Source organism: Mizuhopecten yessoensis, unplaced genomic scaffold (genome assembly GCF_002113885.1).
Source record: "Mizuhopecten yessoensis strain PY_sf001 unplaced genomic scaffold, ASM211388v2 scaffold11143, whole genome shotgun sequence".
Classification (NCBI taxonomy): Eukaryota; Metazoa; Mollusca; class Bivalvia; order Pectinida; family Pectinidae; genus Mizuhopecten; species Mizuhopecten yessoensis.
The window spans coordinates 1,820,526-1,839,944 of record NW_018408901.1 but is presented as its reverse complement, the minus strand read 5'-3'; the positions used below and the strand labels follow the sequence as shown (position 1 = coordinate 1,839,944).

General features: G+C 35.2%; 1 protein-coding gene across 1 annotated transcript in view; it reads right to left on the bottom strand.

Moving 5' to 3' along the window:
- Positions 1-19,419, bottom strand: part of LOC110466738 (protein dachsous-like) — an 88,544-nt gene that overhangs the window by 12,159 nt on the left and 56,966 nt on the right. Inside the window, exons 2-7 of the mRNA XM_021523458.1 lie at positions 6,992-7,175; positions 6,188-6,424; positions 3,855-4,100; positions 3,206-3,375; positions 1,725-2,817; positions 322-1,329 (exon numbers count right to left, since the gene is read on the bottom strand). Coding sequence (XP_021379133.1) covers positions 322-1,329; positions 1,725-2,817; positions 3,206-3,375; positions 3,855-4,100; positions 6,188-6,424; positions 6,992-7,175 — 2,938 coding nt within the window. The remainder of the gene's footprint in view (positions 1-321; positions 1,330-1,724; positions 2,818-3,205; positions 3,376-3,854; positions 4,101-6,187; positions 6,425-6,991; positions 7,176-19,419) is intronic.

Genomic DNA, 19,419 nt, shown 5'->3' with positions numbered 1-19,419 from the left:
ACTTTCCTCTGAACAATGATTTAACTTTATTAAATAACTTAAATAACGATTAAGGATTTTAATTTCAGTGAAAATGTTGTTATATGGACCTAAAAAATGTGATATTGACCTCAACTTCGTCTCAATCAATATCGCTTTCTGAGGTCCATATAACCACCTATTAACCTCAACAAAAGGCCCTAATTGATGATTATTTTTCGTTACTGATCACTATTTAAAGACCCCTTATCCCCACCAGATATTGAGCAAAACAATCAATTTCTTGCTGGTTCAATATTGACTGAAAAAAAACCCTTCACATATAATTATTTAGGTACTAACCTGTGTGCGAGTCCAGAGCGAATTTGGAGCCATCATTTCCATCTACGATCTTGTATGATACAACACCATTACCGCTGTTATCAACATTGTCATCTAAATCCACAGCGAAAAGCTTAACAATGGCATAACCTATGGGCACATTCTCCAACACATGCAAGGGGGAGTAACTCTTGAACACAGGCCTATTGTCGTTTTCGTCTTCAATGGAGACGAGGACTACAACAGTCGAGTGAAGGCGGTCAGTGGCAAAAGGGGAGTTGTCCTCCGCACGTACTAACAGTGCTATGTTCTTTGTCTGTTCGTAATCAATCACAGATTTAATTCTCAAAGCTCCAGATACAGCATCTAAACTGAAAAAGTCAAATTCTGGTTCTTGCTTCTGTATGGAGTAGGTGATAGAGCCGTTTACACCAGAATCACGATCTGTTGCCGAGAAAATATACACAATCTGTCCGATTTGCTGGTTTTCAGGTTTTTTCAACATGACTGGGTCTTTCTCAAACAATGGCGGATTGTCATTCTCATCTAGAACATTGATATTAACTTTGATTGTGCTTGTTTGTGGGAAAACAAGACTTGCGTCAATGGCATGGACTCCGATTGTGTGCCATGACGATACTTCGTAATCAATATCCCTAATACAATATATATCTCCGTTGGTTTTATTTACTGAAAATAAATCGAAATCATTTCCGGCAAATATAAAGTAGGAAACTTTAGAGTTATCCGTCTGGTGCAGCCTGATTCTGCCGACAATGGAACCAACTGGGGTGTTTTCTACCAGGTCTATGGTCAAGTTTTTGTCCTCGTTGATGTCACCTTCGTTGATATCATCAAGGACACTGACTGTGATGGTGGCTGACGAGGACATTTGCGGTGTTCCGTAGTCCATTGCCACCACAACCAGGTGGTATTCTGTGCTTTTTTCATAGTCCAACACTTCTGCAGTTGTTATCCATCCTGATTTTGGATCCAGTTCAAAATGTGTCAAAGATACAGCATTGGAACCTATAAAGACATAAAAGGACAAATTTTAAGAATTTTCTCTATATTTGTAGAATTGTTTTTTCCTTTGAGTTAGGAAAAAACTGACAGACTATCAAAGCTTTCAGACCATTTTCCACATACATCTCTCAATTTGTTTTAAATTTATTAAACTAACAAGCTTTTGTTCAAAGTAAAGTTACATTTTCAGATTTTAGATTTTTGCATCAATTTAGATAAAAAATGTTTAAATCTCAATGCAAAAGGAAGCTGAATAAGAGCCAAAAATATACAGGATTTTATATAACTAAAGCCAAATAGATCTTCTCTCTTACTTCAAATTGATGAAACTATCAATATGGATATCCAACTTAACTTCACCAACAAATTTAGAATGTATAAAATGTGCAAACATTTACCTTGTTCATTGAAAAAGTAGGAAACCGTGCCATTCTCCTCATTGTCTGGATCAACTGCGTGGACTTGAAGAACGTTGGTGCCCTTGGCCTTGTTCTCCATCACTGTACCCATGTGACCGGACGCAAACTGAGGAGTGTTGTCATTGATGTCTAGTAACACAATCTTAACCATGGTAGTATCACTGAGGGACGGAACTCCGAAATCTCGTACTGTCACGGTTATTGTGTATGTGCTCTTCGCCTCTCGGTCCAGAGCCACGGATGTGCTTATTTCACCATTGTACGTATTGATGATGAAATGGTCTTGGTGATCAACAAAGGCATACTCTAACTTTGCGTTGTCTCCAATGTCCTGATCCGTCGCTGTTACTGATCCAACAACAGTCCTGGCCGCAATATCCTCAGACACGGGGAAAATATATATGTTGTCGGAAAACTCTGGGTTGTTGTCATTAGCATCCGTGACAAGAATTCGCACAGTAGCTGTTGCAGACAGCTGTGTTGGCTTTCCATTGTCTTTGGCAATTACAAACAGCTGGTACAGATGCTGCACCTCCCGATCCAACGGCATTTTCAAATACATGTGTCCATTGTTTGGCCAAATCCCGAAAATGTTGCTCACTTCCTGAAGAGAGTACGAAATCTGATCCATGTCTCGATCACTTGCCTGTACTTCTAAGAAGGTTGCACTCAGTGACAGATTTTCTACGACATTCACCTCGTAGAATGTCTTCAAAAAGGTTGGAGGGTTGTCATTTTTATTTGTTACGTGCACATTCAGAGTCATATTTGTGCTTAGGGGTGGAACACCCATGTCATGTGCCCCGACGACCAAAGTGTAGGATTTGATATCTTCGTAATCCAGTGACTTCTGTAGCCGAATTTCCCCACCGACTTGGTCAATGACAAATGTTGAGTCACGGTTCTCGACAAGACTGTAGCGCACCGTGCCGTTCTGTCCGCTATCCCTGTCTGTGGCGATGACCTTGTAGAGGACCTCAGCCATGTCCTCATCCTCCCAGACGTGGATGTCTACATCTTGGGTGTAGAACTGCGGAGCATTATCGTTAATGTCCTCCACCGATATATTCACCTGTACAAGGCAAACATCAGAGTGAGTAAGACTCCCAACTTGAAATATTTATTCAAAACCAAAGTTATCAGAGAAATATTTTTGTAGGATGATGATGACAATGATGACACTAATGTTTTGTTTGATTTTGCTGCTTTTTATTAAATATATACAAATTCATATAGCAAGCAAAGGGAGAAATCACTTCACAAAATTAACATAGTCAAAGTTAATTCCCTTACTCAATGTTAAAGAAATAGGACAATACTCGGATAAATTGGCATTTAATTGTTAATCATGAAACAACATGGACTGGTACATCTTAGATGATACTACTGTTGTACGAAGAAAATAAACATTAACATTTCTTAAATAAACTTACGCTACAATATGTTTGCAAAATACTAACCTGTGTTTTACCAAATACAGGCGGGCTATCAGTCTCTGCCATTACTATGATGAGGAAGTTTGGAGTTTGTTCGTGGTCCAGTCGGTCGTTGTTGGTGAAGATTTTGCCCGACAGCCGATCGATGTAGAAGTGGTTGTCCACATCACCAGAGGTGATGGAGTAATGGATGGCTACAAAGAGTATCAAGGTTATTCTCAAGGTCAGGGAAATACCGTAGCATCCTTTGTCATAGAACACAAATATTCTCTATTAAAATACCAGACCGTGCATATCAGAAATACAGGTTACCTCCAATTTACTTTGATCTCTCATGTCAAAACTTAAAACTGTATTAATTATTTAGAAATAAATATATTTAATAAACAACAGGTTGATTTCCATAAGGAAAAGTGATTAACGCTAAAATCATTGTCATTTAGTCCAAAATTTTCGGCTTCCTGGACGTCTTCAAGGGTTAAAGTCAGCAATAGACTCAAGTAACACCCATCTTGCTTCTCCTCCTGGCCAGTCGAAGAAGCAAGATAGACATAACTTGAATCAATCGTAACTTTTAAATAAAAACTGTGAACAATTTAAGTAATTGAACCAATCTTTTGAACATTACCAGGAACTTTAACTTTTTGGCCCTATTAATAACCTGTGCGTTTACCTTGTCCACTGTTGGGGGTGACTGTCGCCAACACTTGTCCTACCAATTTTGATTGGGCAGCTTTCTCAGGTACGGAGAAGCTGTAGGTTGCACGTTCAAATGAGGGGCGTGGAGAGCCACTACCCATGACACTGATATGGACTGTAGCAGCGTGGAGCGAGGTGAGACCGCCACCATCGTATGCTTGCACCTCCACCACGTAAACCTTCTCCTCTTGCGGTAGACTGGCCGACAGCGAGATAAGACCTGACACACAAACATAATCTTGTTAATATCCCACGCCAAACAGTATTGAATCACCAGTGTTACATTATGGACTGCAAATTCCTTGGGATATTAATGCAGATTATATATGTATCTAAACATTTCTTAACATTTTTCAATCAATTTTTATTTGTTAAAGCCATCAATCTGTTTATGACAGATATTTACAACCAATTTTTATTTGTAAGAAAACTTGTGATCCACAAAAAGATTTTCAAGTGGTTATTTATACAGTAGCGTGTACGAGATTCTGTCCCGACTTAAAATCTCAACCACAACCATGCATCACATTCAATTACTGTCAAAGCTCTTAATCCTAGTAATGCTAATCTGCATTAATTACACAACATTGCACTTCACCCAAGCTGATGAAACATTACACTGTCATATTTTACATGACAGATACCTTTTTCTCAGTCAGGAGCTAAAATATACTCTGTGAGGACAATTATGTTAGCATGAAGGTAACACCATTCAGAATATCTATATATATTTACCTATTCTCCCCTAATCTTCCATGTTACAGTGACCTTTCTATAACCTTGGGAACATAACTTTCCCTTTTCTATTTATAACTAACTGTGACCTTGACATGAATGACCTTGATGTGACCTTGAAACATTAGCTGTGTTTTCACCATGACAGTACAACTAAGCATGTCAGCCACAACAAAATGTGTGCAACTTAAGTTGACCTGTACTAGACAGCTGTCGAGCATGCATCTACTGTACTCTGCTATGTTTGATATTAATATGCATTCTCATCCCTGCTTCTATGTAACCTTGACCTTTCCATCTACGACCTTGAAAGATAAAAATCTACATGGGAAGCTCGACAGCTTACACGACGGTGTAACGCCAGTTTTTTCCCCATGAAATGTACAACATGCTTGCATAATGGACAGAAAAGATTAACAGTCGTGGCCAGCATCCAAACTTTGTAATCTAGTACAAGAAGATGGACAGATTGGGGGGGAAACTTGGCGGATGATTGACATAATCAAAGATGAAACATGACAGAGAGTTACATGTTAGTTGTATTTCAGCTCCACCCTATAATCAACATATAACATGTCTACCATTGTTTCTGAGAATATTAAGACATTATTCCTGACCAAATCAATAACTGAATTCAAACAACCGGAGTTATTTCCCCTTGTTCATCACCAAACACTTCTTGAATTAATATTGATAACCACTAAGATTAAGAAATCTAAACATGCATGTTCATGGGCTTTCAACTTTTATTGTGGTTTCAAACTACTGTATAAACACATGGAAGCAGACCAACTAATTTGTCTGCAGATTTCACGTACACCTCGACAAACTGGCTGTACATTATAGAAAATGACTTAACATCGCGTACTATGGATCCCCACGTCAAAAACTTTATATATATATAGTCCCTATAGCCTCCTTATCAGTCATCTTCATCTATAAATGGTTTAAATATTAATCTAGAAATCATTCCTTATCTAAAATGGCTGTAACCTTGTACCACGGTAAGCCATACCTTAATCCCTACTTACAAGATTATAAAACACCTGGAGAAGTATATGATATTTAATATGGAGTGCCTGACAACTTCACCTAGGGTATCAGTCAGATGTTTGGAACCTTTCCATCCCTGATCCATTTGAATGGGTCTAATCCTCTGAATGGCGGTTAATCTCATTATGATTATAAGGGGGGAGTGTCCAGTTTTCATGTGTTGGTCAATTTCACATAACCACAGCTGGGTGACAGGTGAATGGCTGTGTTCAACGTTACGCACTAACTGACCGACTCAAGTGGTCCGAGTCTTACATAAATCCAAGTGACACCTCAATACACTACACTTCTCAGTTTACATCAGACAAATCCAAAAGTCAAGGGTGTTTTGCAATTTTGTAATTTCTGTTGCTCAACAGACATGACTTATATATAAAAAAGGTTATTCTGGAGTGGAACAAATAATTTCGGAATCATTTCATTGAGAAAAAACCAACCAACTGTTTATTCAAATAAGAATTTTTGAAAAGTTTCTTTAATATGGTAGGGTTCAAAGAAGACATTATGCTAAATACTGACCACTCTGAGCATTGATGGTGAAAGCTCCGCCCTGAGAGCCGGCAATGATGCGGTAGAACACGCGGCCATAGTTGCCACTGTCGATGTCATGAGCCACCACTGTCACAATGTCCTTGCTTGGATTGGTGGCCTCAATGAAGTCAAGATTCTGACTGTAGTTACGTGGGTAAAACTCGGGACGATTGTCGTTGATGTCAGTAACTGTAATCTGAACCCTTGTGTCTCCCGTCAAACCACCTATGATTAAAAAATCACAAAGTACATCAGAATTGCAAAGCACACATCTCTGATCCACAAACTAAACAACCAGTAGGTTTTCAAAACATAGTACAGGTTTTTTCGATGAATACAATTTTCCTTAATTAAAACTTTTGCAAATTAAATGTTTTACATATATACATTTATATTTCACTCTTTTTAAATGGAAAGAGTTTTTATTGATATCAATTCAAAAACTTTAAATCATAGTACATTGTTGCATATTTTAGGACTGAATGATCTGAATAAACATTTAATTTTCAAGAAAAGTATTTCAACTTGCCTTACATCATCAAAATTAATGAATATTACTAATAACTGCAAATGCATCATCAAAGTTAATCTAAATTTTGATCCCGTTATAAAAACACTGACTACTGTCACGGTTTCCGCACAGGATATCAAATTACAAAATCTTATTCTTTTTCCATTGTATGGCTTCCTGATCTAATTGATTTAATCTATTTAGAGAAAAAAAATCAATCTTTCTGTCAGAGAATTGTCTGAGAAACAAAAGATGGTAATATAATTGAGATAAATATGTACCATTATCAATAGCAAAAACTTGGAAGGTGTAACTGTGTTGGGTTTCGTAGTCCAGGGACCGCTTAACACAGAGTTCACCGGAGGAAACCCCGAGGCTGAATTTGTCATCTGTCTGGACGGAGGAGTTGGAGAGCTGATACGTCAACTGGGTGTTCCCATTACAGTCCGGATCATCTGCTGACACCTGTAACATAGCAACAAAGACGGAACATTAGTTACCATAGCGATGGAAACTTAATTATAGTTAAAGCAATTACAGTTAGAAATACATTTGGACATATTTCATCAAAAAGAACACATAAACTTAATTGGTAACATTAAAATGACATTAGTGATTGCGAACAGATGTTTCTTTTTAGAGACATCAATATTTTGGAGAAAGTTGAAACTGAAAAAAAGTCAGAGTAAAAATATTCAGCAGCACTTCAAGAGGCACAATTGTAAAAACTAGTATCGTTCTCAGTTGAGGTAGTGGTGGGGTATTGATAAATATGGCCAGACATTTAGTTCTCCATCTAAACAGCTGTATATCACTGTTAATATACATAATAATATAAGTCACAGAGATATTTGTGTCACAGTAAGTGATTCAGATAGCACTAATTAGTATGGCCAGGTGAATGCTTTGGGTCCTGGTTTGTGATTAATTACACCCCATTCCTATAGCTAAGTTACACCAGTCAGTGATGTAACCCCCACACACACATACACTAATCCCCACCAACCACTTACACTACAATTCATAACCCACACCACCACATGTGGGTGTCACTAATCATTGGTTCCGTTCCCTAACACACTTAGAGATGTCAGGTATGTATCAATGCAAGGAAGGACCTCAGCAGCTGTACAAGATATAGTTAGCTCTCAGATAATCTCAAGACACATACATCCTATCCAAGTACTTCTGTTTATGAGGTGTGTACAATACTGATCACCTCTAATAATTCATTGTTAACTCATTCACCCCTGAAATTTCAATATGACCTATTCCAACATTTGATTTGGAAGAGTTCAAATGTGTCTTCAGGGGTGAATGAGTTAACATCAATGAATCATGTGTGCATGATTTGTGATCGTTTTCCTTGATTTCCTTTTTCTTCAACATTTGATTAAAGTCATATTAAAAACTAGAAAGATGAAAAACTTGTATGGAAATTATTCTCAGGCATAATATCAGTACCCTAAAATGAGCTTAACAATATTGTAATTATTTTTCTTCTAAAATACCAGTGATTCTCATTTCAACTGCACTTAAAAACAAACAAAAAATAAAGTTGAGGTAATTATCAAAAAAAACGTATCATCATTAGTTTTCAACCCTAAAGTCATCATTATATCCTCATCTTCATCTGTATCTGCAGCGGAAACTGACAAAATTTCCATTAGCTCTTTCATTGGTTATCACTATTAACATCCAGAAAGTGTTGTTCCGGCACCAAGACTCATCACAGATAACGGAAACAATGATCAGCCAACTGATGGTATCTTAAAAGGAACACCTTCAAGAAAGCATATGAGTACCTCAGGTTCCAACATCAACACTAGTGCCCAAAGGGTGTGAACCTTATTGATTTTCAGATATAATCCAATCACTGATCAGTGATTGTGGATTGCAGTAATTTGATTGGCTAATGGTTAAATGGATATTTCTATCACTTATCTTCATCACATATCAAAACAACAGCCTTTTTACAGAGAGTAAATACAATATCATTACAAAGGCAGATCAATTATTTAATAAACTTTCTCGGTGAACAAAAGCATACCTAATTACATTCATGAGCATTTCCCTTTGTATAAAAACATTAAATTTACATATGTAATGAAATAAATCACCAGGTAGAGGTTATGTAATGTATGACAGATCGTAAATGTCTTAAAGATATGTTAGGAATGCAAAATGAATATCTGTCTTCCACATTAAGTTTGATTTATATAGATTTTTGATACATCATTTTGTGGAAATAACCATTTATCATGAAGATGATAATATTTATGTTTATGGAATTTAGATAAATCGCTCAATACAAATTTCTTTGGTGGGGCTTATTATTGGGATAATTACAATTAATGGGAATTTTTTTTCAATTCTGAGGTTGTATCTATAGCAATTATAGTATAATGATTTTTTGGAAATCATTATACTAAGATATAATCAGTAGTTTCTATAATTTGGTTTTAATTTATTTAAAAAATAAACTTTTCAAGTCTTGTTTGAACAACACCTGACTTGTTATTAGATCATGACTGACCAGGATCAAACAAAATGATCCCTTGTTACAATGACTCCAGTGATAGTAGTAATGGCAGGGTAGCGAACCAGGGGGGCCCTTTTAAAAAAGTTAACCTTGTTAATTTCTTAATACATGTAAAATTAAGATCTTCTAATACAGAGGACCTCACAGAAGACACTGGGGGAGGAACTCCTGACATTGAACCCAAGTCGATTATAACAGGGTTTTCTTGACAAATAAGAATTCACTTGGTCCTATATCAAGTGTCATCAACCACATACTCATGAAATATTCCCGTTAGTGATTCAACTTGTAGGGCTAAGGAGAGACAAACACGAGCAAAAACGTTCATTGTCTCCCCTTGAGGAATTCTTTTTAACCAAGTATCCCATAATTGGGCAGACATTTTCGTCACTCTCAGATATATATTACATGCAAAAATGTCATTTGCTATTCATTAGTTTAGAATAGCATGCTAATTAGGTGCTCTCTGAATTGACAAATTGTGCGATAAGATCACGGCTATTCGTCTTTGAGAAGGGCTCACATTTTAAAATGTTACCGTTTATTGTCTCGTTGTCATATAGTCATGCCACATAATTATTTTGCTGTTAACCTCAACAATGTTTAAGTTTACGTGTTGAGCTGGGCTATGTACTTCGGTACCACAGAGTACTGGGATTGTTTCCATTTGGTGACTCAACACTTAATATAAATTACAGGCACGCTCCACAAACCTTCTCCAGGCCTAAAATAGTCTACTAAAACATTGATTATCAGTAACCGGAAAATAATCGAACGTTGAGTGTTTTAAAATAAAATGTAGGGTACATGGTAGGTTGACATTTTATCAGTAAGACCAACGTTTTGCTCTATAGCTTTTAAATTACAAGTACATGTGTATGAGCGCAAGGTGCTTGGCAACAAACAGTTGATACACATGTCGAACTTACAATACATTTTTTTTTTAATTTCCAATTGTTGAGTTTGATATATATATGTACCATACCTGGGCAATAAGAATTTGAATGAAGTGTTGAATCTTTTAATTCCTTTACAATGTTTAACAGGTGTTTGTAGTGCTCCGATACAACCGGAGAGTTTACTACACAATCATATATTTTGTTTGTCCAGACCCACAAACTTTATTTGAAGTGTTTCTTATATATTTTATTTTTTTCTGTGTGTGCAAGCATGCTCTATCATGGAGCTGGTATAAATAGAACAGAGGAAAGTCAATATCTGACATGTTCAACTGAAGTAATTGGAAACTCGGACAACTAGATCCTTTTACTAAAGATAAAAAACAATAAAATTTCTATCCCACACAGGAATGACTTGACATCCAGAGCATATGGCTTTACTTTAATTCTAAAGCAATTTAATTTCCCTGTCTACATGCCATAAATATTGTTAAAGTAATTCCATCCCTGTTACATAGAACTGTCCTGTTTTGTGATATAACAACTTCTGTCATAGAAAATACATTACATAATGTGAAAGGTATCTGTCAAAATCTTGACATGTACCCAGCAAGTCTATGATGATAACAGTTTTAGCTGCCATATATAAAATACAAACATGTCTTATCTCTGTATAATACAATTGAGATTTTTTTTTCATTACAAATGTTCAAATAAACAAATAAAATCAACTCTACTCAAAACACAGCTGTCTTTAATGATAATATTCCTTCCCACCAAGATCCCAGATGTTTTAAAGCAAAACGTATTTGATAATGATCCTGTAATATAATTTATGTCATAAGTAATTCTATCAAACATCAGAACCTTTCTCCCAACATTGTTATACTATTAAGGGTTTAACACAATGATGAGAAACATTAATACCAACTCCTTGGGAATTTTCGTTGGCGTAATAACAAGATAACGCCCGTAGCTTATCTTTCTTAAGGTTTCTTATCTCCCTTTCATGGAACTCTCCTGAGAAAAGTTTGCTCCATGTGCAAAATAATGAACTCTGGAAATGATATTATAATGGATAACACAGTTACATCATAACTTTGATGCCATCAATTCACATTCAACTTATCAATATCAACAATCAGTCTTAGCGGAATATCAAATTGAAATCCGTCATGGCCATTTGTCTCGCACTTACAAACATCATGTGAATTTTTCATTAATGCATAATAAGTGTACTTTGCGGGCATAAGGAACGAACAGCAGGAAAACAGTGCCAAATGCACTTTCTGTAAGTCTGATCTTTCGGAACTAATCATCGTTGTTAATGACCATACATTCAGATCTGTAGCTACTAAAATCCACTTATCTCCAAATACTTCTAAAATGTTTCTGTACTACAAGCAACAGTGACTGTGAAATTTGGCAGAACAACTTAAATGACTTTAACTGTGTAAATTGTTAGATGTTATGTACCAGGATAGTATCAGCATTAAATAATATACCACAGACTCAGGAAGAAACGCTTGTTTGTTAGGGTTCATAATTCTGCTAGCCTCATTTCCTTAATTTGCTGCATGTAGATTTCAAAACAAGACCCTCTCCCTCATTTTGCAGGTTTCCGAATTAAAGAGCGACTGAAATGTGCTTCCTGTAGCCTGGATAATTTGTGTGAAAATGTGCAAACTGGCGTTTAATTTGGTTGATCTGTTGCCCATTCGACAGTAAGAACTCCGATAATCAGTCTACCATTGAAGTTCTATCTGGTGTTAGGTCCCACCCAACGAGGCAGAAAATGTGCTTGTGTTTTTCAAATTTATACATCAATACATAATTAGGCCCAGCTAGGAATAGTATTTGAACCACTTAATGCTAAATCACGAGCCTAAGTCTGGCACCGCCATTCAGATTAGGAGTTCACTCATTGGATTTACATGTCCTAGGCATGAACATTTAGACAGTTCAAGTCAGACCAGGAAACTGCCATACCAGATAAGCAGATTACATCACTCTCCAACTTTGTACCTTGCTGTAAATTTTGACTTGGGTTAACACACCTTGAACAGATAAGTCTAAAGTTCTATGAACTAAGGTAACAGTGGAAAAGGACAAGGGATATATAAAAAAAAAAAAAAAATAAATGTTCAAAGGTTACCTAAAGAGATAAAACATCAGAACTTTTGAACAATTATAGATTGTTAAAAAAATACATTATGGAAATTTGAGTAAATTTCCTGTTGAAAGTTGGCACTTAAAACAATTGGGCCTAGAATAATATTTTCACTGGATAAACAAAATATCGGAAAACAGTTACTGAAGTAAACAAAAAAGGCAAATCTCAATTTTTTTACTCAAACCAAAATTTGAATTTATGCAAGGATATAGTCTTTTCATAAGAGCTATACTCCATCGTTAAACCTCTCTTTGTCTTAAGTATTTTAGTGGCAAAAAACACATTCACTACCAGATATTTAATGGCAGTGTAAAACAGAAACAACGTATAATACATGATCTTGAAAAAAACACAGCAATCTGAACCAATTACATCTCCCTTTTCTTCACTCATCTGAAACTATTTAAGTTTTATCATGGTATTAAATTGACTGGTTAGCTGGAATTAATTTACATCAAGACAAACACCAGAAGTAAATTTGGAAGGCATACTCCACATGTGTTTGGTTGGCATCAGACAATTAAAGATTGGAGGGAGCCTGTTTCAAGAGCACGAAATGTCCACAGTGCTAAAGCCGTTTGCGATGATGGAGGCAGTAGAAACTAGCTCTATAAATTTCCCGTTTCCTAGTATCACATGACATTACAGCGAGTGGGACGGCATTTCTGGTATTTTTCCACCATATTGGCGAGGTGCGAGAAATTGTTTGTGTCGGCCATGACAGTGTGTATGAACGTTTTGTGGAATAGCAGTGGGTTTACTATGTCATGAATGTAACCCTAGAATTTTTGACAAATTGACGCAGAAGTGTGTGAAATTCCAGCCAATAAAACAATACCTAAGTGTAAAGTTGGAATTCGTCCCATTGTAAAAAACATGAATATCTTGCAATATATATACAAGGCACCAACCATCAACTTCCACTCAGTCAGAAAGCTTGAGATTATACTTTAAACCGTGTGATAATAAACATGAATGTTTGTTAATTTTGATACAGAGTTGTTTATTTCCATGATCTTAAAGCTAAAAAGAATTTAAAACATGAGCTTGGAACCCTTTTTAATCTATGTTTTTATCAGATATCATGATTTTAAAACATACACAGCCTGGCCATGCTTATTTATTTAACTTACATTCAAGCTCATGATGTGATTATTCTAGATATAAAAAAAAAAATGTGTTTGTTTTCCTCAAGGACATTTTGACAAACTGTAAGATCATTTTTAATTCAGATATGGATGATAAAGTAATTTTAAAAATTTGCAGCTACACCTTGACTCAGATTGAGATAATCTTACTCATATCCAATGTCATACTATGTGCAGAAACGTGATCGCCATCTCCTCGGTAACAATAATAAACCAATGTCATCGGTCACAATTGTTAGCACCATTTATTACACTGAAGCTTATTTTGTCAAGTCACATATTATGAAATACATACTGTCTTCCTGTCAAGTATCATTTCATTGTAACGTAACTCCGAATCATAAAACAAAAACTGTTCCAAAAGAAAATTGGTACAGGATTCCCTTCTACTTACTCTGAAGCTTCCTTAACCAAAACGTTCCACAAAATGCTTGTCATATCCTAGTAATTTTTATGCATATTTTTCTTTGTTACATCTTTTTTTTGTTTAAAATGAAATCTTAATGACCTGCACATGCAATAAACTACTGGAGAACCTGACCAGCAATAATAAAATAACCTCATTCGCATGGTAAACCCTGTCATGATTGTGCACAAACTGAATCAGATAATACTTGGGACACATGTTGATGTCATTATTTTTTGTCCATGTTGCTTCTGGATTATTACGGATTTATTACTTTTGAAAAGTCAGCGTTACGATGCATTTTTCCAAAACCTTATTTATTGTCTTACGATTTCTTTTCCATACATAAATACGCACTCGCTCTACATCCAACAAATATTTCTGCTGATTTCAGGGTCTGCTGTATAATGCTATCAGATCACAAGAAATTTAAACTTATAAATAGCACAAGTTACGAGCCTAATACAAAGTAGTGACGGAAACTACATCATTAACATTTCAGAAACTTATAATACTGCTTTGTAAGTCGGGGAACATCACAGTTATTAAATCCACATCCATTAATTGACAGGCTGTAAAATTGTACATTTTATCGATTCTTTTTTGCAATGTTTAAATACGATAACGACCTAGTTATTTATTTCATAAACAATATGACCTTGTGAAGGTTTCGTTATTCTTTAAATAATTCCGTTGGTACTTTTATCAAAAGGATCTTGTCATATAATACGCCATAACCTAATTTTTCCGATAAAGCATAAAATCAACATTGCCATTCACATACCACTCGTCAAAACTAGACTATACGCCACAAAGGATACAATTGATCGTGGGTTCGTTTTACTTAAGCACTGTAGTATCAAATCAAGACAGCTTGTTGATGACCCGATACATCAATATTGTAAATAGTTACTGGTCAAGTTTGCAATATTACCAATAGAAGTAAAATCCAGGACATTTTACCTATCTTCTCTTCATATTCCACATCATACTCTTTTCATTTTGTGTTAGAAAACAATCTTCTCTGGAAAATTTTAAATACCCTTTCATAAGGTCTTTATAACCAGAGAGGTACGATTGTCATCAAAATCCTTGACATGACATATTCTTTTTATTCTATATTTAGGGATTAATTTCACAAAGTTCTCAGTAAAATAAAACTATATTCAGGATTTTTTAGTTAGAATTTTAGAGTACCATAGAGACAACAAATTCTAAATCAACCATCCATTCTCTCTGTCAACTAGAATAGAAATTAAAACTCTTTCTGTTTAAATTTTCCCACATAAGTTGAGCATTTTAATTACAGCTGACACAAATAACTGCACAACCCTGTCTTCCCGATTACATTCCCATATAAATTCAACATGATTCTACTCCGAAATAATCAATTTCTGTCACAATTACAGCAACAGATAATTAAGATGCAATGATCGCACTTCCTGATTGACAGGTGAAGCCCTGCCCCTTGTCACATTCAAGACTTTAATTGGCCGATACATTCCAGTGCTCTCTGCAATCATCATATGGATTTATTTCGTTTGTCAACCGATCTCTCCATCCTTGATGAGAGCTTCTCCAGAAAATTAACCTCTTGAGAGATATAACAACCTGTTCTCAAAGTACACCTGTCAACACTAGACTAATTAACTCTGTTTTACAGGTAGGCCGACATACTTGCTCAACACCTTTAATTTTGTTTATCAGACAGTAGACCTAATTGCCTTTTTCAAGTAATTAAATTCTACAAAATTAATGATTGTGTCAGAATATAACTTAGAAAACAAGGACAAGATTGTTTTTCTTCCTTCAGTTCATCCGGGATCCTAAAGGAGAAATAATTGGAACAGAATCTTTTATTCCGGAAAACAAATTTTCATAATGGGACTATTTTTTCCCCCAATGACTTCGCCTACATAACCCCTCTTTAGGGGATCACATGCGGTACAGCTTTTCAGTCGACTATAAATTAAAATTGTACCTGTAGAAAACTACCTGTATTTTCGGGCTTCCACCTGTATAAACCTTACCTGTATTGATCTCTAATCAATACACAGCCCTACAAGTCCAATATACCTATTAATGCATTAACATGCACGTGTTGTTTACAGCGAGAAATGAAAACATTCTCACACAGACAATATGCTATACCCTGAAACTTTAAATCAATATTTGACCACCGGACTACTTCAAGAACCCATTATAACCCAAATTCTTCTAAACAAAAACATTCTTGTTCAAATTTAGAGTATAAATGAACTCAAATTTTTCTGAAGAACAAGTAAATATTATTTAAGGCATTTGGTGGATGTACCATATCTTTGTATACCATAAGAACTGTAAGCTGTCTCACTGTGGGGTAGTTTAGTCACAGCTTGTGTCCACTTTGCCGTATCCCCACCTTTATTTTTCTATCATACAATTAACGAGTACTCAGCGTTCTTTACTCAACAGCCTTCATTATAAGTCAGTGTTGAGTGTACAGCAAGCCTAAGTGTTTTATTATCTTATTTAAAATGTTTAAAACTTTTGCTCTCTTGCCTATGTATTCTCTTATTCTGTATTATCTCCCTTTGTTGAAATCTTAAAAATCTTAAGTATAATATGTTCCAAGATTCCTCAAAAAATACAATTTTCCTTTTTATAAATTTCTATTCAAATATACTTTCTTCATAGGTCTCAATATTTGTGCTTTTGCTACCAGGTATCATGTATTTAATCTATTTCACATACAATATATTTTCCAGATTTTTATGTACAACTTCTTTAAATCAGAAATACCTCATGCTGTCCCTGATATACTGCTGAAAGCAACATTTCACTTTAAAAGTTAATCTGACATACATAATTCATTTTTTGAACTGAAGAGGTCAACCATTTACCATCCATTATCCAACATTTTATTATTTTGTCATTCATAAAACCTTTTTCACAATGAACATCCATCTTCTGCCTACCTTATCCCTGACACACATCTCCATTCACGATACAGTGGGTCAAAAGGAAAACCTGAACCACGTTTTCCCGCTTATGTCGTAAATTGAACAAATTAAAAATGTTAGCAGGACTCCTACATGGTGTATACCTTTGTCATTCATTTTTTTATTGGCACTTTTTCTTTTAGCATCCTAAATATACTAAAATGTGGGTCTCTTAAACGGGACATTTTCTCCAGGGGTCTGGCTTATCCAATCTAAATCATTAGACTGCTCGCCACACGAGATGGATGGCACCAAGTATCTTTTAAACATTACCCTGACCAAAAAACAAAATTCATATTTATTTTTTACCTCTAAAAAAAGGATTGATGGCCACCTACTGGGACCGTCTAAAAAGAGTATAGCAGATTATGTGTGTTCTTGATAATGAAGATAAAATGTTCATTTGTCATCAGCCCACTGAGCTGTCAGATAAACAGTCTACTACATGTGGCACCAACTCACTCAGTCTAATATCATTAAGGACCCCTGTCCCACTGCAAGCAAAACACTAGTGAATTCAAATTCCACTGTAGATTTTTCATCCACACAGTAACCTCCCCTTAATTTCGTTTTGGATAAAACTGTAGGGACACTTGTTTAAGGATCTACCACTGATCAGGTACCTCATTTGGTTCTGGGTCTGGAACAATATATTATAAAGCATCGAGTTCTTACTGGTCATAGTGACTGTATTGTGATCAGAGGTCCTAGGTTTGAAACCCAGTCTGGCCTTGTTGCACTTTTATTCCAAGAACACTAGCATTGATTTCTTTAATGTTTATTTCATTTATTTATTTTTTATGAAAGTTTCACAAGGTATGGGTTCTCTTTTAAGTAAGAACTTTAAAGCTCTTGTCATGAGAGTAAAAACAAGTCTTCAATTTACAGTAAAAGTGGTCGTGGAATCCTCCAAGTCAAAAGATGGTGATGCAATGAAATAATCTTTTAAAATATATCATCCCTCTTAACCCTTTCACCCCTATGTAACTTTAGTAGACTCTACCATGCATCGATATGGATGAGTCCATTATGGTCTACAGTGGTGAAAGGATTAAGTGTAGAACATGTATGACACTAAAGTTATGTAACATACCCGGTAGCTGTTTTGGAGTATTTCAGTAATAAATTAATAAAACTTCATTCTCCTAAAACATAAAGAATGGAAAGCAGTGACGGCCTTCACAGAGAATTTATAGCTACCAATGTTGTTTAATGTTAGGAAACGAATGAAGTTATACAATTTTTGACATGCAAGTGTACATAAAGTAAAGTGGATATGTCTTCATTAGTACAGAGCTCATAGTAGAGTAAATTCTTACATATTACACCTCTGAAATCCTTGACCTTCCACCATACAAATCTACTCCAATACCATAACCAAAACACAGCAAATTAAGCCAATTAATCAAACTCATTTTAATTGAAGTTCTGGAGTACTTGTATATCAAATTTATAATTTTCAATTAGTTCTCATTAACATTATCAAAAAATCTTCAGCATGAAAAATTTCAATTAAATCATTTTGACTCAAAAGTTTGGATTTTAAATTTTTGATCATAGAATTTCAGGGACCATAAACTAATGTTAGTTTTGTTATTACACAGTATGTTTGTATGTGAAAAGACCATTGATATTTCGATAAAATGTTGAAGATACAAAATAAATTAGTAACGCTGAATCTTAATAATAGACACTAATACTAGCAAGTTATACACGTCAAGCCAAAAAGGTTTCTTAGCAAAAGGCAATTACTTGTTGCTAAAGTACACATTTTCTCACAATCTTGTCAAATGATAGATCATGATTTTTCAAAAAGAGAAATATTTGTTTCTTTTACACAACCATATAATGAGGTAAAATAGCTATATTAAGTACCTTGCATACAAACAGATAGTTTCATTTTTTACAAATCAGAATAGCAGCATGACATATTTCGGTAAATTCATACAAGATAGCCATGGGGATGCCGTTTGTAACCGCCCGAATATTGCAACATATTACACCATTAGTACTGATGATGTCAGAATCCCTGTTACCATGGTAACCAAAACAAGATCAAAAAGTCTTGAGAAAGACTAGCTTCCAAGTCTAGGAATCTCTGCCAGAATGCCTAAAGCTTTATGAATCAGATTTCTCAAATGGAAATGTACGTATTAAGTGCCTAATTAAGTGTATATATGTTCATTTAATGAATAATTAGATAATAAGAATTTTGTCATCAATGGAAGCATAAGTGATAATTTCGTCTTTATTCTTATGCCAAAGTGAATTATAAGTCGTTTTATGAATATATTGTACTTGAATAGGTATATTTATGAAATGAAGTACAAATGTGTATTAGGAAAATCGCGTCTGAGAAAACCCATCTGATCATATAGAAAATAGCATTAAATAAGCTATAGAAAACCATAATTAAATATAATACTTTTTCTATATTCTGCTAAATGAACAGCTTTTGCTGCATTTGTCAAACGAAAGTTCACCCGGTCATCCATCCCTAATCCTCACTGCCGGTGATCCCAGTTGCACTTATTGACCAATTAATAATGCCCTCACTGAC